Source organism: Mytilus edulis, chromosome 10 (genome assembly GCF_963676685.1).
Source record: "Mytilus edulis chromosome 10, xbMytEdul2.2, whole genome shotgun sequence".
Taxonomy (NCBI): domain Eukaryota; kingdom Metazoa; phylum Mollusca; class Bivalvia; order Mytilida; family Mytilidae; genus Mytilus; species Mytilus edulis.
In genome coordinates, this window is record NC_092353.1 from 32,249,070 (window position 1) to 32,269,383 (window position 20,314).

General features: G+C 31.7%; 1 protein-coding gene and 1 long non-coding RNA gene across 3 annotated transcripts in view; both read right to left on the reverse strand.

The window, feature by feature from the left end:
- LOC139490912 (uncharacterized) overlaps window positions 1–20,314 on the reverse strand; it is a 43,307-nt gene that overhangs the window by 7,445 nt on the left and 15,548 nt on the right. For both annotated transcript variants that reach the window (XM_071278051.1, XM_071278050.1), the window contains exons 7-17: window positions 13,252–13,352; window positions 12,233–12,327; window positions 11,674–11,786; window positions 11,048–11,172; window positions 9,743–9,829; window positions 9,064–9,236; window positions 8,248–8,343; window positions 6,174–6,302; window positions 5,327–5,473; window positions 2,891–2,978; window positions 1,439–1,536 (exon numbers count right to left, since the gene is read on the reverse strand). In XM_071278051.1, coding sequence (XP_071134152.1) covers window positions 1,439–1,536; window positions 2,891–2,978; window positions 5,327–5,473; window positions 6,174–6,302; window positions 8,248–8,343; window positions 9,064–9,236; window positions 9,743–9,829; window positions 11,048–11,172; window positions 11,674–11,786; window positions 12,233–12,327; window positions 13,252–13,352 — 1,252 coding nt within the window. The remainder of the gene's footprint in view (window positions 1–1,438; window positions 1,537–2,890; window positions 2,979–5,326; window positions 5,474–6,173; window positions 6,303–8,247; window positions 8,344–9,063; window positions 9,237–9,742; window positions 9,830–11,047; window positions 11,173–11,673; window positions 11,787–12,232; window positions 12,328–13,251; window positions 13,353–20,314) is intronic.
- Window positions 14,797–19,149, reverse strand: LOC139490913 (uncharacterized). The gene is made up of 3 exons (XR_011656436.1): window positions 18,988–19,149; window positions 16,217–16,304; window positions 14,797–15,525 (listed from the first exon to the last, which is right to left on the reverse strand). It is a non-coding gene; the product is annotated as an uncharacterized lncRNA (long non-coding RNA).

The window sequence follows — 20,314 nt, forward strand, 5'->3', positions numbered from 1 at the left end:
ACATCAAAGCCATTTGTTCAAATGTAGGGTAATATCATAAACAAATCAAAACCATTAAAAGTTTATTTTTCTAGCTTATACGTACCGTTCATTTACTCCTCTGTCTTATTCTCCCATTTTTATGTATTTTAATAAATAAATATCAACATCCTAATCATATATAACTTGCGTTAATGTATTTAATATTTTACAAAATACTTGCTTTTTTTTTTATAGATGCAGGTTGAATTGAAGTAATACTCCATCTAAAGTATTCAAATTTCCCACAACATAATGGAGTAACAGGGTTGAATTAATTAAACATTATAAACATTTACCATTTTACCATTTACCTCACTACTATTTTTGGTTTCGGTATCAGTATCGGTTTCGGTTTCGGTATCGGCTTATGGTGAATATGTCTAAAAGCACTTATTTCCCCAAAACAAGGATGTATATAAAGATATTGATTAAAACAAGTATAAAAAGATTGATTCTAGATTGCGCTTGAACTCAGGGCACAAGGTCTTTTGAAATGTAAAGGTTGCTTAGGAGTTTCTGTAGACATAAAACCTAACACATCATAGGCATAAAGTGAGTTATCTATGTTTGCTATTAAAATATTTAAAAAATTATATTGCATTGAATCACGTTTCACTTTGGTATGTGTATAAAATTACACGTCACCGTTTTACTGTTTGAAGCTGCTGCACTTTGCACATTTCGTAAAGCACATGCCTAAAGAAGAGATCATCAACCTTATTATAAGGGTTTCAAATGGTTTCGATAAAAACAAAGCTTATAAAATGAAAATGACCAAAGATATTGCCAAACCCGTTAAAAAATCACAGATAGCCATGAGCCTTATCGCACATTCAAACTAACACTACATATGAAATTATTGAATTTCAAGGGTATTAATAAAACTATTAAGTAATAAAACTTAGCGGCTGTCTAGATAATTTAAGACGGCGTGTTCAAGTTGGGTAGCTAAGTACAACATATCAGTCATTCATTAATGGATTTGCTTGTTGAACAAATGCCGTCAAAAACATGTTTCCAAACTAACACCAAACCATCTTTCATAAACATGATGTTTCAGCGGTTATATTTTCCATTACTTTCTATCAAAGGGTGTTCCCATGTACAAGAAAGGCTCTGGTCTAAGGTTTCCTAATTTAAAAAAAATCAAAATCATTAAGGCATTATGACTGAGTTGACTCCTACGGAGTTTCAATGTCCTAAATGACAGCGTATATGTACTTCCTCTAAACAGGAATGCTTTGTTATTACCTTCTAAATGTTTACTTTGTCAAGATGGATTTTTTCAATTGAATTCAAAAGTTTTAACATGGCTTTTTTATTGAAATTTAATGATTTCATCGCTAATTATTATTTTTCGTATCTTTTCATTTGACATCTAGCTTAAATATGCAAACCCAATTAGATGAAAACTCACGTAAATATTTTCAGAAACGTTGAACCATTCTTCTTTATGCTGTCCATGGAAATGGGGTTTATTTATAGAGTGGAAAATATTATCTGTTATTTGGTTCCCTGTTAAATGTCAAGATATCAATACTATTGCAAGAAATATCGGATAGCTTAACAATGATCACTAGGGAACAAATAGTATCTTTAATTACAATACAATATACAATTTGTAATAACTAAACCTGTACGCACGATACGAATGTCCGAGCTTACAACAAATAAAACGTGGACAGGGATCATTATTTGGTTGCGTCCAATTTCTGCATATCTACCGTTTCCTTTTAAATGACAAGCATAAATCTTAATCATATAGTTTTGTTAAAATGTAGTCATGCCTAAATTAATTGATTTGCCTTTTTTACTTTCTTGACTTTTGGATATCTACCATGCATGCACCTGATTAAGATTATTCCTTAAACACGGCGTGTTTTGCATTTGGAAATCTGATAAATGCGTTATTTCAATATTTAGTGCTTGGTACAGATTTTTCACATTGAAAACGTCGCATTATTCTTTGTTGATGGCACTCCCGTATTTATCTTGCAAATATTGGAGACTATAAACCGAAGACAAACTGTAAGTTATGACTGAGTTAACAAATAGTAATGTATGTCAAGTAAATTATAAAAAAAGAGTCGAAAGATACTAGTGGGATATTCAAACTCATAAGTCAAAAATAAACTGACAACACTATATATTGCTAAAATAAAAAGACAAACAGACAAACAGTGGTACACAAAACATAATATAGGCAAATAAAGACTGAGCAACAGGAACCCTACCAAAAAATTGGGTCGATCTTAGTTGCTTCAGTACGGTAAGCAAATCCTGCTCAACATTTGGCACCCGTCTTGTTACTCGTGTTAGTACAATCGCGGTAATAAGTATTTTCGGTAGGTCGTATTCGGGGAAAAGGGACGGGATTGTAGATACGATACAAAATTAGGAACATATTCATTATCATCTGTGAAATGGTTATTTCACAACGGGCAATCTTCTCGTGGTGGCGTCCGTAAACTTATGAAGGGATAACATGTACTCATACTTTTATATAGTGTGCCGTCAAAACTCTTTTTGTATACAATAATTTCATTACGAATGTGTAGAGTGCATAAATGTTAATTGAAAGAAAAATCGTAATTTCCAGATACATGAAGTATGTTTAAACATACTTTCCAAAAATAGTCGAAAAACTATATTATTAGCATTTGCATTATTGACGCTTGTGTTTGTGACAGAATATTTATTTCAGGTGAAAATGTTGGGTGTTATAATAGTGTGGCATGTTTCAATTGTGAGGACACTATTTTTCGCATTTCTAAAGGACCACATTAAAATTAAAAACACTGATATTAAAGGAACAGTATGATAATTTAGTTTAAACGCAATATCCGCCCAATATTTATATATGTCATACCTTCTGGATCCCCTGGCTTGTTATCAGACATAATTGAAGCTAGTTTTGGGTACCGATGACTCCAAAGGTCGTTTTGATATGGTAATCTCTGTTAATATCAAATATATTTCAACACATCAATCAGTAATTACAATCAAACATGCTCTTTATATATAATCTTCATACACGTACAAAATTTCTAACTACAGACAAATAGAAATGGATACCAACAACAAGTATAACTTAGTTCTGTAACTATTGTAGAATTAAAATCTGAGGCAAAGTTGACCTTAGACGAATTTGTCTATTCTTAGTTCCCTTTGGTTATGTAGCTATTCACGTGTTGTGGTCGTATACACCCATGGGTTTCAAATGTTTGTATTTGAGTAAAGGTAAATAAAAAATACTCTTCAGACGCATGTTATTATTAGTGTTATTTTCATTTTCTAGCAGTGGATGGGTACCATGCAGGTGGACTTTAATTTCCCTGAGGTTATTTACAAGTATGAAATCAATGCTTTGGTCTTGATATGATTTAGGAAATAAACTCGTATGAACCGGAAGGTTACGCAGTTCCTTCTCTACATATTGCATACGTTGTTTGCTCTTCTAAGTACATATCCAATATAAGGTCTCACGTGTTGATATCATAATCGAAGAATAGGGCATAGGATTGTAGTAAATTGGAACATATAACATATTCGTGGAAATCTGTGGCACAGTTTTTCAATTATATTCAGCGAACTCAGGATGGCGTTCTTTAAACTTTCGAATGTATGGATCTTTGGAAACGTTGGTTCAATAGCTATCTTGAAACAGCAACTCTCGTTCAAGTAAATTATAATAGGAAAAGCTCTGAAAAATCTTATCAACTAGGAGAGATTTACTCCACATCCAGGCGCTGCTAGAATTATGATACATAGAAATGGAAAGTTTACAATTTAGAAAGCTTAAATTATTCCCCACATTTTAATGTAAGTCACGCTTTGATGCAGACTAAAATATGTCTGTGGTATCCTTTATTTCAAATGCAATAGATGATACTGAAATGTTGCTACGTAGAAATGGAAAGTTTATAATTAAGAACGTGAAATCGTAAATTGTCGTAAGGTTTTTTCTCAGAAGACCTTCATTGTCAATTTATAGATGTAAGTAATGCTATAAAGCAAAGTTCTATGGGATACATGCGTTCCACATAATTAGAAAACTTTTGATTATTGTTAGGGGCCATCACCTCTATAGTGGAACGTACAACTTCTGTATGAAGTTTGTCTCATATGAATAAAAAAAGTTGGCAAAAGGAGAATTAAAATAAGTTCACATAGGAATGCATATGGTCTGTTGAAATACATGTATATGTTGAAGGCCATACACTAACCTATCATGGTTTTACTTTTTACTAATCGTGACATAGATGGAGTAATGTCTCATTGGCAATCAAACCACATCTTCTTGTATCTACTTCTATTCAAACTTAGCAAATATGTTGTCAATAAAAAATATATGTATGGGCACTGGTCAATTTTTCCATGAAAGTTTCACAAAGTTGTACTAGTTCTCTTCATTTTTAATTATTTTATATTGGGGTATACCAGAGTAAATAGTATTGAAGTCAATTGTTTTATGCAATTGCAAGTGGAAATAGACTAAATTTTAAAAGTACTCTGACAGTCCTTTCGAGTATTTCAGTACCGGTATCCACATTTGATTATCACCGTATCTAGTTTCAATATAACTTGGAATTTGATTGCTGATATAAAATTCCCGTCAACAGTTTCAGAAAGAGCTTTCTTGGAGCTCTTTGTACCGTTACTGTTTGTTTGTAATTTGGTTATCCAGTGCATCGACGAAGGTTCAAGTTCTTCATCTTTAAAAAATAATTACACCTATGATTGGTCAGGGTTTTCACTTCGCCAAAGTGTCGTGTGGTTGTATGTTGAGTTTCCAAGGGAATTGTCAATACCTTTTCCCGTTACAAAGCAGTTTTACACTCACACATACGATGTTATTCGGAGCTTTTACTGCGGGTACAGGTAAATTGTTCAAAAACTGTTCTATATTATCCAAGCTCTGTCGGTGTTTGTCTATTATAAAATGTTTGGGAATAATAAAAAGATTACCTTTAAAATCTTCAAAACATAATGTTGAATAAGGCATACAAATCTTAAATTGATAATTTAACATATTAAGCGTTTGTTTTATTTCTTAACGTTTTTTCTTTCATGGAAAAAAAGATAGGATAAAGTTCCACTGCATTTGTTTTTCAATCGTGGGGTCAAATTCAATTGAAAACAATATCACTAAAAAAGTTGTAGTGTCGGTTATCCTAAATAACGATAATCGTTTTGATATCATAATCTGGTAACATGTTGCAGTTAACCACTATTTATTAAATGATACCAACTGATGATGACAGTGCCGTTTATAATTTTACTGTAATATGATGTTAATACATACGTTTAAATTTCCTATTAACACATTCGTGTTTCCACCTCCATTGTGACCTCTCGTATCTATCTGCATGGAATACTGAGATGTATTGAAGAAAATATTCTGTCGAACAATATTGTCCCTTCCTCCCCCAATGTTGACATGCACATCATTCTGTAAATAAGTATTAACAGTGTTATATAATATGTATAAATGTATTTGCATCTTGGAAAATAGGGGCACTCAATCTGATGTTGCTTTATGTAACCACAGTGAGAAAACTTTGTTTAATATGCTTTTCGTTTGTTTTTTTATTATTAATTTTAGCACGTTAAAGCCCTAGAAAATTATTATAAAAACAGAAGAGAAAATATTTTGATAATGACACCTGTCTGAGTCATGTCTTGTTGGATGTTATGTTATTGGTTTGTTTAAATAATGTTTTATATTTACGAATGAATATGCAACACATAATGTCTTAACATAATTGTATCATCGTTGTAGAAATTACGATAAGACAACCCCATCCACAGACAAAATTACCAACCCACATTCACACTGAAAAAAGCCGTTTCACGTAAATCATATACAACAAACAATCATTATGTCATCTTACAAATATAAAAAAAAAAACCACACGCAATATTACGACGAGGAAGACGACGACGGTAATTCTGGTGATGTTCAAAGCTACAGAGAAAAAGAAAAAAATGTAATATTTTTCAACTTATAGGTATTAAAATGTGCATGACAATGTAGATATGCATTGAAAAGTAAATTTAAAAGCAGAAACGGACAAAGTATATCGTCTCTCATCATCTGTTCAAGCAAATACAAAATAATTTTAAAGATGTATAAAACACTTTGTACTTACGTCATGAAAAACATTATTTTCGATAATAACACTTGAAAATTGGTCATCTAGCATAATACCTCTGACGTCAGCACCTGGTACTAGTCGTTTTATATTATGGAAATGGTTGTTTCGAATAATGTTTCCTCTCTGAAATAAATAAACCTTTTTGAGAAATATGACTGTAAGAAATCAAAATAATAACAAAATTCGTAATATTTTATAGATTAATTGATCCTTTTTCTCAAAGTCTACAATGATTACGGAGCATTTATTTTATGTGACATGACATAACTTAATGATGGAATACCGATACAATTAGTTATCAAAGGTAGGCTTATAATTTGATACCAAAGGCGCGTTTCGTCTACATAAAACTCATTATTAACGCTCAGATAGTTAGAAAGCCAAACAAGTATAAAGTTGAAGAGCATTAAGGACAATGCTAAATACGGCTAGGGTAGTATTTGCCTGGGATACGAAAATCATTAGTATTTCGTATAATTCATACTTTTGCAAACAGTGAATTTATAAAAATGACCATATAATTGATATTCATATCAACACCGAGGTGCTGACTACTTGGCTGGTGATACTCTTTGGGACAAAACTTTCGCCAGTAGTGGCATTGACCGAGTGGTGTAAATAACTATACTGTACCAGGCTTATAATTTGATACACCATACATGTTTATCGACTACATAAGGCTCATCAGTGAAGCTCAGATCAAAATACTAAGAAAGCCAAATCAGTATTAAGTTGAAGAGCATTGAGGACCAAACTTCAAAAAAAGTTTTGCCAAACACGGCTAAGGTAATATGTGCCTGGGTTAAGAAAATCATAAGTATTTCGAATAATAAATATGAAATGCCTTCAGATAGTTAAGAAGAAAATGGAATTGTGTTATACTTTCTTATACAAAATATAACTTCAATTGACAGTTAAAAAGAAATTAATGATATTTTGAAATCAGTCAGGAATACTTCTGTATTGGTAAGTATAAGGTTCTTACAAAAGGTATAAATTATCTACAAAGTTAAATACTAATTTTTAAATTTAACACTAAGCACTAAAAGTTCCATTGCATTTCTATTCCGCTTCAAAATTTGTTGGTTTCTCTTAAAATCTAGAATGTTGTTATAAAGTCTTGCAATCTAAGAATGCACCCATATAATTTTAACCAAACTGAAACCATGTTAAACATATTTGAAAAACTCATCAGAGTCAAACAACAGCCTACAAAACACAGCACACACCACACCAAAACTTGACCGAACGTGACATTTGGAATTAATATACTTTTTATGGACAAAAGATCATCAATACTGTTAAATTTAGACAAGTACAGACATTTTGAAATGAAAAAGCAAAATATACAACGCTGAAAAAACTAAAGTAAACTGTATATTTTTTATACTTCATCAGGAAACACACTTTTGAGTCAAAGATTAAAACGTTGATTTTGCACAAAGTCACATTATGAAAAGATAGTTAGACCTTGTAATTTAAATATTTATCTTGTATATTATACATATAAATGCTTAGTTTTGTAGTCCTAGTAGTAGTATGGATTTCATCTTGTAGTGCTGGAAAACTATGTGAAAGGAGAGAGAATCCATATAGCATTTCGCAGTTCTACTCTAAATTTGTATATTAAGAAATGTGTTATTGTATGCAGCATATACATGTATATCCTGCACGTTCATTATATATTTATTTATTTTTGTAGTAATGTTGTTTTCAAATGAAACTTTATGTGTTATAATGGTCTAAAAAGTATGTAACAGTTTCTTCCCAATCTAATGGTTTAAAAACTCTCTTCTCGTCACAATTAATTTTAGTATAAACAGTTTTCTTTTCTCGATATGTTATGTTTCTGGCATACTTTTCGGGCATTCCTTAACAAGTTGAAATGCATTATATAATTCAAACAATCAATAATTGTTAATAGAATAGAGTGTTTATCAAATTGTCTCGGATATGTAAGCCAGTGAAATTTAATTTTGATATGGAGTAATACCATCTAGGTAGCGGCCTAACATGTTTGAAAAATTAATAATCATGTCATGCAAATATTCAAACAACTATAACTTACCGCAGCCCAGTCACGACCAGTCATCATTCCTCCACAATCACTTGCCTCTAGACACATTTTTGATAAATGATTATATTCAAATAAATGATCATTTTCCTGCAATAAATAAATCAATTAGATGTACAAACATAATAAGAAATAACAGATTTCGACAAATAAGTATCAGTATCTGACCAAAATTGTCATTTTTTAGTTGTTGTTTAATGCAGTAGACAGTTAGTTTAAACTTAATTAGTTAAATGGACCATGCTTTGTATACTGTGGTTGTCCTTGTTTTGTACGATTTTGGTCGAGTGTTGACGGTTAGTATAGTATAGTGTACAGTTCAATGTTTTTGGTAATTGCTGCTAATGTAATAATCAATGAATCCATTTAAGGTGGTACCCAACACTTTCACTTAAATCAATTTGGCTCATTTAATTTTCATAAAATTTTGACAAAGTATTTACTTTGACACCTTGACAAAATATAAAAATGTCAAAAAACATACATTGCTCGTAGATTTCAAACCGAGAAAGCTACTTAAGAGTAGCTAATATCTTAAATCCCTTTGAATTACAAAATCTATGTAGACTTATATTCAGACTTGGGCCAGTATAATTGAAAATTGGCATGTTACATAGCTAACCTCTTGATATGTTTTATGCCGGCTGATTTCTGTTTCATTCTTGTTAACTTAACTACATTTATCTACTTTTATTTATTAAAAACGATGTGTACATTCATTGTGAAACTTATGAAACAACAGGTTTCAAAATGTGTATTCTTCTTTTTTCAGTACTACTGTATGTTGCATGTAACATATATTTGACATACTCGCCAATGTATTCCTGTATATGAACCTCTGTATAAAATGTTATGGTGAATATGGTTTCCAACACCTCCACAAGAAATTCCGTCGCTCCCGACATATCCGACCCGTCCGAAGTTTAGTATGACATTATCGGACACTTCATTTCTTGATGGGGTTAATGTTTTTCGATCACCTCCTGTCCCAATGTAAAAAAAAATCTTGGGCATTTTTGTTTTATCAAATGCTATTTTTTTGGTTCAACGTTGCTTTTTTTCATATAGACATGAGGTATATATAAGACCAGTATTCGCGGTTTTATTCCGTCGTAATTTTCCCTGATAAAAAACATTGCAATTTATTTTGAAGTTACAGTATTTTAATTGGGTATCATTCTAATTGAGAATAATGATGACCTATTTAATGTTAACTTGAAGATCGTACCATGACCTTTAGTTGCTTTAATCATTTTGACTATGCTGAATGTTGGATGTCATCGGCAAGCATATCACGTCTACTTATATTATCGATAATAAAAAAAAAACAATTTCTATCACAAAAACTATAAGTAAATCATGTATAATTAAAGCCTTGTGCATGCTTGTGACAATTAATGGAGAAATTAGACAAACAAATTGGTTGATCATTATGAGTGTTCTCTCCTAAGCATAATCGTTTATATCGACAAACAGGTGAAATACCAACCTGAAATAGAAATTCCACCATCAGTATTTCGAATGTAGCACTGATTGATTTTAATATTGCTGCCTCTTGTGTTTATTCCATATGAACCTGAAACAAAATTATACTGTTAAATGTAAAATGAAGCTGAGCTGTGATTTTTTTTTTAATTTACATTTCATACGAACACTCAGCCATTCAAGTATATAAAACATATTCATTTTTTTAAAGATGACTTTTAATTTAAAAAAAATAAACTGTTATCACAAAGATATGTCTCGCTTTTTTAAAATTTTGATTATGCAAATGTTGAAAAAATTAAAATAGCAACACTTTAACATGTAAGATGCAAATATTCAAAGTCAATGAACCATGACTGAAGGTACATGGCTAAACAATCAGCATGGAAATGAGATGTGCCAATGCTTAGTTACAACGAAAATAATAAATACCATTGACTTATCAGAAGGAGTTCCCTTTAATCAAACCTAAACACAAACTTATACTTGTAAACTGAGCAAAGTTTCAAAGTCAATAAACCATTACTGAGGGGGCGGGGTCAAATAATCTCCATGAAAATGAGATATGCCAATGCTTTTACAACTGCATACCAATAATCATTGACTTACCACTAGTGGTTCCCCATAAACTGTCCTAATCACAAACTAATACATGAAAAGTAAGCAAACATTTCAAAGTCAATAGACCATGACTGAAGGGGGCGGGGCCAAATAATCACCATGGTAATGAGATGGGTCAATGCTAATACAACTGCATACCAAATATCATTGACCTACCACTTGTGGTTCCCCATAAACCAACCTCATCACAAACTAATACATAAAAACTAAACAAAAGTTTCATTATCAACAGACCATGACTGAGGGGACGGGGCAAAAAAACCTCCATGGAAATGATATATGCCAATGCTTATACAACTGCATACCAATAATCATTAACTCACCACTAGTGGTTCCCCATAAACTGACCTAATCACAAACAAATACATGAAAAGTAAGCAAAAATTGCAAAGTCAATAGACCATGACTGAGGGGGGGGGCTAAATAATCACCATGGTAATGAGATGTGCCAATACTGATACAATTGCATACCAAATATCTTTGACTTACAACTAGTGGTTCACCATAAACTAGACCTAATCACAAACTAATACATTGTCGACGACGACGACGCCGGAAACAGCATACCTATGTCCCGCTTTTTGACTCCGTCAAGCGAGACAAAATCTTAATGGGTGGGTTACATATGAACTAAATAGAAATAATGAAAAAAAAATGATTAAAGCGATAATGGGCCGTAATAGCTTACCTGTGTTCTGAATTTGTAGTTTCGATAGAGTTATTTTACTGACTGAAGAAGCAATTATACCAAACTGTCGACACGCTTCTATTGAAAATCCTTCCAGGACAACATTCGCAGCAGAACTTGAAATTCTGTAATTTAAACTAATGCTTTTTCAGTACACAGAATAATGAATCTTCAATAAAAATGTTGCAAACAATTTTACGACAAATAAAAATGCATTCATATGTGTGTGCTTCTTTATTATTGCTGATACTACAAAAGTGGTTTGTCCATAGTGACTGCAAACTTAGTTTTATCTTTTTTATAGCCAAGTACAATCGCTAACGTATCTAAGATCTGAATTAATAGCACAATTTAAGCCTGCAGTTCCATAAAAAGTATGCAGTAGAATTCAATGTTTGCTTACTATATATTTTTCAATACAACAGACACCTATGGTTTGATTCAAAAGTAATACAAATAACAAGTTAAACTATGAGCTGGTTTCCAATAATGATACTCCTGCTATAAGTTAACGGTATCATGGAGTTTTTGAGTGATAGATTTTTAGTTTTGGAGAAAGGTGCGACCAAAATGTTATGATAACGAGATGGGGTTTTACATTTTGAAATTTGACATTAATAGCTTACTCTATACATGTAGGTGCAATAGAGACATAAATCTTGTCACTGTCTTTGTATGGCACACTGTTGCTCGGCCATACATATAAAATACCACGCTCTCTATCTACATAATAATCACCCTGCAAGTAAATAGTGCATAAAACTGAAAATAAATATGTTATGCCTAAAAATATAGCTGGATATCTTCAATAACCATAATTACTTGTTCATTGACTACCATGGTCTCTAATATCAAACAAAAGGTTGATGAGAAGTAACACTTGAAATAAATAACTGACTTTATATTCAAAGAGTAGTGTAATTCCAGTTTAGTTATTCTGGTCACGAGTATTTCAGAACAACCGTAATGTTTTACATTACATATTGTAAATAATTTGAATAAATCAATACTGTTCTATTCGTTCCCTTGCCCTTAGAAGTTATGAAAGGTTTTTTCTTCAAGTTGTTTTCCACTCGCTTCTATATTTGTTATGCATTTGTAGACTTTTGGTCGCTATTTGTGCAATGATTTTTTTTTTAGGCAAAGATGCACTACTCTTCTAATTAATATATAAACGGTACTTACGGGCTCATCAAGTTCGGACATCACATTAACAAATCTAAAGTAGCCACCTTGTTTCGAATATCCACCCTTTGATAGGGCTGATGCATCATAGTGTCCTAAATATTAAAAAAAAATGTGCAATATATACGAGAACACCACGTGGAAAAATTCGGTCAGACTAGCAATATGCATTCCACAGAAGATGGATGGATACTGAACTCGGCAGTTTTAGAAATGTAAGCAATTCATATTCCTCAAGTTCCCCTTGGTGAGTGATTCTGTTTAAATTCATTGAAACATGTCAGGGATAATACAATTGGAGATACGAAAATATTTTCTCTAACTATGTGGAATCCCCTAATTTTATAAGCAATCGTTTCAAGTAAACAATTCAATTTTATGTATAATTGAATGTAAATGTTTGAAATAAAAATCATGTTTTGAAACGTAGGACAAAAAAGACATGTATGAAACATTACACTGCATAGACATTACATTCTGTATGTGACTGGCCCTCCCAAGAAAGGAGCCTGTACAATTCAGTGGTTGTCGTGTGTTGCATATTTTTTTTTGTTCATTATGTTGTACATAATGAGGCTTGTTTTAGTTATCTTACATTTTTCATTGAGGGACCTATTATAGCTTACTATTTGGTATGGGATTTTAATAATTGTAGAAGTGGTACGATGACCTCTAGTAGTTAATATCTGTGTCATTTGCTCTCTTGTGAAGCATTGTCTCATTGGCAATCATACCACAGCTTCTCATTTTAAATTAAATTATAAAATATCCCATTGGCAAATATAAAAAAAACTTAATGTCCTTCATGTTAACGTTGTTGATGGCAAGTACAAATTTGCTGAGAAGGTTGATTAAACTAATAACTACACATGTAAATGCCATTTAACGTAGGTTACTAATATTCAATTTAAGGTTTCCTTCTCATCTAAAAAGTCATGAGAGTTTCCCAGTATGTGTGTGTCTTAAAATAGACTTGTGTTTGCGTCTGATTTTGAAAATGTTGATAATTATGGATCTACCTTTCTTTATTCCGTATAAGGGTGGTTTAGAAAGTGTTATATTTCTCTTTTCTGGATCAAGGTGTTGTACTTTGTAAGCTCGATCTGACCAACTCCAATACCTAAAACATACATCTAGTAGGACCAAACATCCTTTCGTCATAGCTATGTTATATAATATATATTGTCTTATATATATTATTTGTGGAGTGTGGACGGGAATAGCATCTGTATGCATGTATCATCCGTCGTATGAATCCAAAAAGTTACATTCATGAGATTCTTCCAGATCACCTAAGAGTACCCCTTTTATGATAGAGACAAGTGTTTCTTAGTCATTTGTTTTCTGTATGATGTTTTTACACTGCTGTTTGTCATTTTCCATGGTGATATCTGTTGTTCTTTGACTTGTGTGTTTTTGTTTTGTTTATTTGTATATCGTCTGTCTCTGTAAACTCAGAAAATGATGAAATAATAATATCAGAGTCAAATCGTGTATGCTGCTATACTCCATTGCTCATAGAGTATATTATGTAGTTTAATATGTTGCTAACAAAGATTTCTAATAATTCCATATACTTTACTATGTACTGAATCTTGCAACTCAAATCGCCGTCAAATTCACAATTTGTATGCCTGATCGTAATCTTTATACTGGCCTAAATTCAATTACAGAAAAAGAGTCTGTTCACAAATGTTGAATGTGGTTCTACAATTATGTAAAGTAATGGTATTTTAATTATGGTAGCATCATCAAATGATATAGAATGTTACATTTTGAAATTTATTATTGATTACATGTCCATAGCTAAATCTATGATATAACAGTCTCCGGGACAAGTTTGCAATTCCGCTGAGTGCAAAAGTTGTCACCTTAATTTTTGGAGTTAAGTCAAAACAAAGTTGATAACTTGGTTGGTATTGGTTCCCTGATATTTGTCCTAAAATTTTTTGGATCTAGCACCACTGTTGAAAAAGTTATGCCCCTTTTTTCAACAATTTCCTCAGAGGAAAAGTACTTTTCCTCAAGGGAAATCAAATTTCCCTGAAGGAAAAAGATTTTTCCTCAAGGGAAATTGTTTTTTCCTCAAGGGAAAAAGATTTCCCTTAGGGAATTTGCTGCATAATTATTTCCTTTGAGGAAATTCTATTTCCTTAGAGGAAATTCTTTTTCCTTAGAGGAAATTCTTTTTCCTTTGAGGAAATTTGCAGCTTCAAATTTTCCTTGGAGGAAATACTTTTTCCTGTGAGGAAATTTGTAGCTTCAAATTTTCCTTGGAGGAAATACTTTTTCCTGTGAGGAAATTTTTGACAAACACTTTTCCTTGGAGGAAAATTCAAGACAACAAATTTCCTCTAGGGAAATCATTGTTCTTCAAATTTCCTCTAAGGAAATTTCTGAAGATCAAATTTCCCTTAAGGAAATGTTTTACCTTATTTTTACTTGTTGAACATTTCTTCACTACACCATGTATACAAACAGTATGAATATAATTATTACAAGACTGTATAATTAATGCAAATGATATTTAAAACTTTAATAAATGTTTGACTCAATATTTTAATGACATTGAAAATAATACAGTCTGACTGTTTAGATCTAGGTATTGTTTATACTTTTTTTTATAAATTTAACTTTGATTTATAATTTTTTTTGGAGCAAATGCTTCTATTTTCTTTGTAATTGTTTCAATGCGATACATTAATAAGCAACCAATTTGAATGTCATACCATTTGTGGTGTTCTAAAGAATTTGTTTATATATTTGCAGATTAAATAATAAAATAAACACTTTTCGTGTTATTTTAAATTAGAATTTCTTCTGTTTCAGCTTGTGTACAGTTATTCAATCCACTACGTAAGAATTCAGTGAATACATTATTCCATTCACTAAACAATTCCCTTCAATTCTAAGAGAAATCATTTTTGCAAATTGTTCTTCAATTATCTTCTTCTGTATATTTGATATGAGGGAGCGATGTAAATGAGTGGATAAAACTGGTGTTCCTTTTTTCAACAACAAAATAGTATTTGTTCAGCATTCTCCTTTCTTTTGATTAAGATATGTTGTTGCTTTTATGCAATAGTGTTTTTGTGTATCTATGATAGAACTCCATTTTGTTTATGGTCATTATCATGTGATAATGTTGAAATTTCCTATTTCTTTTTTGCAGGAAAGCACACATTCCATTTCGAATTAATCCAATTATGCACTATATATGTAAATAAATTTCAACTATAAGTTTCCTCTGCAGTAATGACCTATTGATCATGAAAACCAAGATGTCTGATCACCTATAAATACACAAAATAAACAAATAAAATGTTATAAATGGAGAGAGAAACAGCAATAAATGTTTTTCATGTGTATCTTTCTTTATTAAAATACATTAAGTAAACTTGAACTCGAGAAAAATAAATAACTGCGATGTAGACTAGAAAGTATAAAATGCCAAATAAAGTATTCACGAAAAATTAGTTGATTTACAGAAGTCAAGTCCGTGTTTGCAGGAAATTTACATCATTGGTTGTCTGGTGGAGAGTTGTCTTATTGGCAATCATACCACATCTTATTTTTATATAACCTTGCCATATTCCTATTGTGCCTGTCCAAAGTTCAGAGCCTGTAGCTTTTGTCAGTTTAGTCTGACACTAAAATTTAGTGGTTGTTGTTGTTGTTGTTTCATACCGGTCATATTTATTTTTTGTAATTTATTTTGTTATAAACTAGGCAATTACCATGATTAGTTTTACAGTTTGGATTGTTTCAATGTTTCATCTTTAGGTCTTTTATAGCTGCCTACTTTGACTATAGGGTATGGATTTTCTCATTATTGAAGGTCGTAACAGGCCTACAATTGCTTTCTCAAAGCCCATGATAGTTTTCATATTTAATATACCACATCTTTTAATTTTTATAGTAATCATGATACTAGTAATCATCTTTCAAGTTCAATAACTTTTTTAAGATTAAAAGGTGCCTTACCATTTAGGTTTAGTTGGCTTCTGCAAATTTTACATTGCCTATCATTTCTGCTGTATATAATTTCTCTGTATCTTCTATAGTTCTTGTCCTATACATAAAAGAGTAAAAGTTGAATGACATCTTGCATCAATATTTTTTTCTGTTTAATGTACATTATGTATATTAATGTGTGTTTAATAAAAATCTAAACCATGAGTGCTTGATAAGCTTCTTGCCCTTATAGCTGGTCTTTAAGCTTTAAATGAATTTTAATGATCGACTAAAAAACTATGAGCACTGTGCAAATAAGACCCCTGCCCTCCAAAAAAAAAAAAAACATGCACAAACAGTGGTATTTATTGACATAAAACATGTATATAATTTGGCTCCATTTATAGATATATATCTCAAGTGACTATAAGTTTAAGGCTGTGATTTTTTTTAACAAATCCATAAATTTCTAAAACCTTTCGAAGTTTTTGAAAATGGACAATTTTAAAATAACTTTGCAACAACTAAAGTTCCTTAACTCTGCATCTTATAAAAAAATATACATGATAAATAGGGAATGATACTCCAGCTTGCATATTATTCAAAGTTTTAAAGGAACATAACTGAAGAACGGTAAAAGTTTTACTACTAAAATTGATCTGATTAAAATTGTGATAAAAAGTATTTTTTAAAGTTTAATAAAATTTGGTTGAGGGAAACTTAAGTTAGAAGGCCGAAACATTTTTTTCCATTTTTAAAGAACATAACTATAGAATTTAGTAAAAGAGACACAACCAAAATTCAAACTTAATCTGTATTTTGTGATGATAAGCATTGTGTATTGATTTCATAACATTTGGTTGAGACAAACTAAATTTTAGAGAACAGGAAACCAAAAATTCAGCATATTTTCCCCATTTCTAAAGGGGCATAACTCTGATACTCTAGTACAGTAACACTGACATCACCAAAATTCAAACTTGATATGAGAATTGTGATAACAAGCTTTTGTAAAAGTTTAATTGAATTTGGTTGAGGCAAACTAAAGTACTGTAAGAGAACAAAAAACAACTTTGGGACAGACCGACAAACGATCTGACAAGTGTTAAACATTATGCCCCCTCCACTTTGGGTCATAACAATAAAAAGGGAGTTTGTCAAGATATAAAAACAATTCACCAAAGTTTCATAAAAATTTGTGAAAGCATTCTTGAGACTATCCTAATCCCAAGTCATGATAGTACAATGACATAAATCAGATTTTTTTTTTAAATTAAAAGGAAAATTATCATGTTTATGTTATACAAAAATAATTCACCAAGTTTCATGAAAATTGCTCAAAGCATTATTAATAGTATACGTACTGGAAAAATCCCCCCTTTTATGAATAAAATCCCTAACTTTAAATTAAAAATTTTAAATCCCTAAAAATTAAAAAGGAGCTTAATTATCATGATTATATCAATAGATAATTCACCAAAGTATTATGAAAATTTTATGATTAATGTATTCTAATTCCAAGACTATCTAAGACATGGTTTGTTTGAATTAAAAAAGTTGGAATAAAGTACCTGCTAGAATTCCGGAGAATTAGACCAAATCAGGCTATCTTCTAGATTATCAGACAATTGACTGTACATAGAAAAGGAATTTTCTTTTTTCTTTTTTCTTATTTAGCTATTTGTTATCTCTGTCCTTTATATATATACTGAACTAAGCCATTTTTTCACATATTTTTTTTGTTTTTTCTCTCTTGTGACTTGTTATTTAACATAACAAAAAAAACCAAAGGCAGAAACTGACAATGCCAAGGCAAAACATAAGATGCAGAAAAGAAAAACAAAACAAAACACTAAGCAACACCAACATCACCAAAAAACTAGTGTTGAATTCATGTGCTCAGTCAGTCAGTGAGAGTTCGCAGATCCTGACCTTCTATATCTATGCTTAAAAACCTAAAAATCATATAGTTCTTAACATATTTTGTAAATTTATACTTGATTAAAATGTTGTCATAAATAGCATAGACACCTCTGAGTTTTGAGAACCACATGTGTTAATTGTGCGAGTATAATCATTGATAATCATGCACAAGATTGACTTTTAAAAGCCTATATATTGAAATTTTCTGAAAATATTGCATGCATTTATTAATATGACCAATTTCAAGAAATGCACAAAGATGTGAGATGATTTATATAATTGTAATTTCAGGAATTTACAGTAAAGGCTTTTATCCTCACTGCATTTTGCACTTTTCCTAATTCAGGAGCCAGAAGTTATGGCCTTTGTGACCTTTGTATGATTTTTATTTTAGTTTCTTTTTTTTATATTGAAGAGTTTAGTATGACGTCCATTATCACTCCACTAGTACAATGTAGTATACATTTTTGTTTAATGGCAAGCTAAAGCATGCCTCACAGGCACGGATCCAGGGGGGGCTGAAGGTTGGACATGTTGGAACCCCCCTTTCTTTATTGGACGATCAATGCATTTGAATGGGGACATGTAGTTGGACACCCCCCCCCCCCCCAAAAAAAAAAATTGTCCTGTGTTAGGAACCCCTCCTTTATATGACTAGATCCACCCCAGTCTCAGGTTGCGGGATTTTCTCGTTGCAATGAAGACCCATCGGTGACCTATGGCTGTTATCTGCTCTTTGGTCATGTTGTTATCTCTTTGATACATTCCCCATTTCCATTTCCATTTTCTTTTCGGTTCTATTATAAATATTAGAAACGAGTTTGGCGCCTTTACAAAAATATAATTGTCTGTGCTGATAGGGGAGTATGTGTGCATACCAATATTTAAATTTTCTAGGCCTTCTTTTTGAATATTTTGTGCATTTCTTGGTAAAATACTGTCAGACCTCGAGTGCTGTTGTTTTACAAAAACGGTCAAGTAATGTAGGGGAAAGAAACTAACTAAAAAGACCAAAATAAGCCACAACTAATGGGGGTTTCATTGGGGGTTCTGTTCACGGATCCCGCTTATTTACTACTTATTTTTTTAGATTCTCGCATGATGCCATCCCGCGTACACTATGTAAGTGAACAATTCTGCTATTTTTGTAATTTCCCATGTCCCGCTAAACTTCATTTCGCGTTTTCACGGCACAAAAATTTGAGGGAGGATAGGACCTTTATCGGGACTGCGGGATCGGGTGTTTTTAAGCTCTGGATTTCGGAATTGACCCTTTCGGGATACGATAATTCTTTTTTCGAATTTCGGGACCTCTGGATTTCGTGTTTTTTAAACCCGGGATTTCGGGATTTCGTGTTTTTAAGCTCGGGATTTCGTGATCATTACCCCTCCTACCCTCCCTCATAATTTGACTTTCATGTGTCACGTTTACAAAAAATACGCCTCGACAATCCCGAGTCCCGCTCAGACCCCCCTTATAGGTACATAATGAATAGTTTACTATGTAGTCAGTAGTCGGGTCAAATACACATGTATACACTTTTAGACGACCTTAGATTCATTTCACAGCGAAAATACTCATTAATATTGAACATTTTAGATCACTTTACATTTAGATTTTATAACTTTTAAAATAAAGACCATATAGATTTAAGATCATTTAATCGAAAGATTATAATTTGTCATTGCGCAACTGTAACCAGGTACTGCATTTTTTTTTTGCATGCGTTAAGTTAAAAGTGCCGGGAATAGAAAAGCAAGTTAAACTTCTCATCTGGACTTTTTAATAAGTCTGTATACCGGACCTCTTCTCTATTTTGGGATTGAAAAAAAATCTAAAGTTAAAAATGCGGTTTTGTGCCTATTTCTTCTTTTTAATTTGGTAACACGTTAAGCCATTAGTGACACTAATATGGTATATTACCAATAATAAGGCCAGTATATTTCGGTGTGTAGAAATACCGCAAAAGATTTCTTAGTGCACTAAGAAGAAAGTTTTTGCATTAAGGACACTAAAACCATGTTTTAAGATCACAGCGAACATGAATATAAGAGGATATGATTAAATACCTCAAATCTATAAAGTTAGGTATCAATAGATTTTGTAATTTTGAAGTTAAATGACTTTTTAATCAACGCCTGCCACTCGCCACGTGACCAACGGTTTATTGCAGATTCCCGAATCATCATGTTCAATCAACCTAA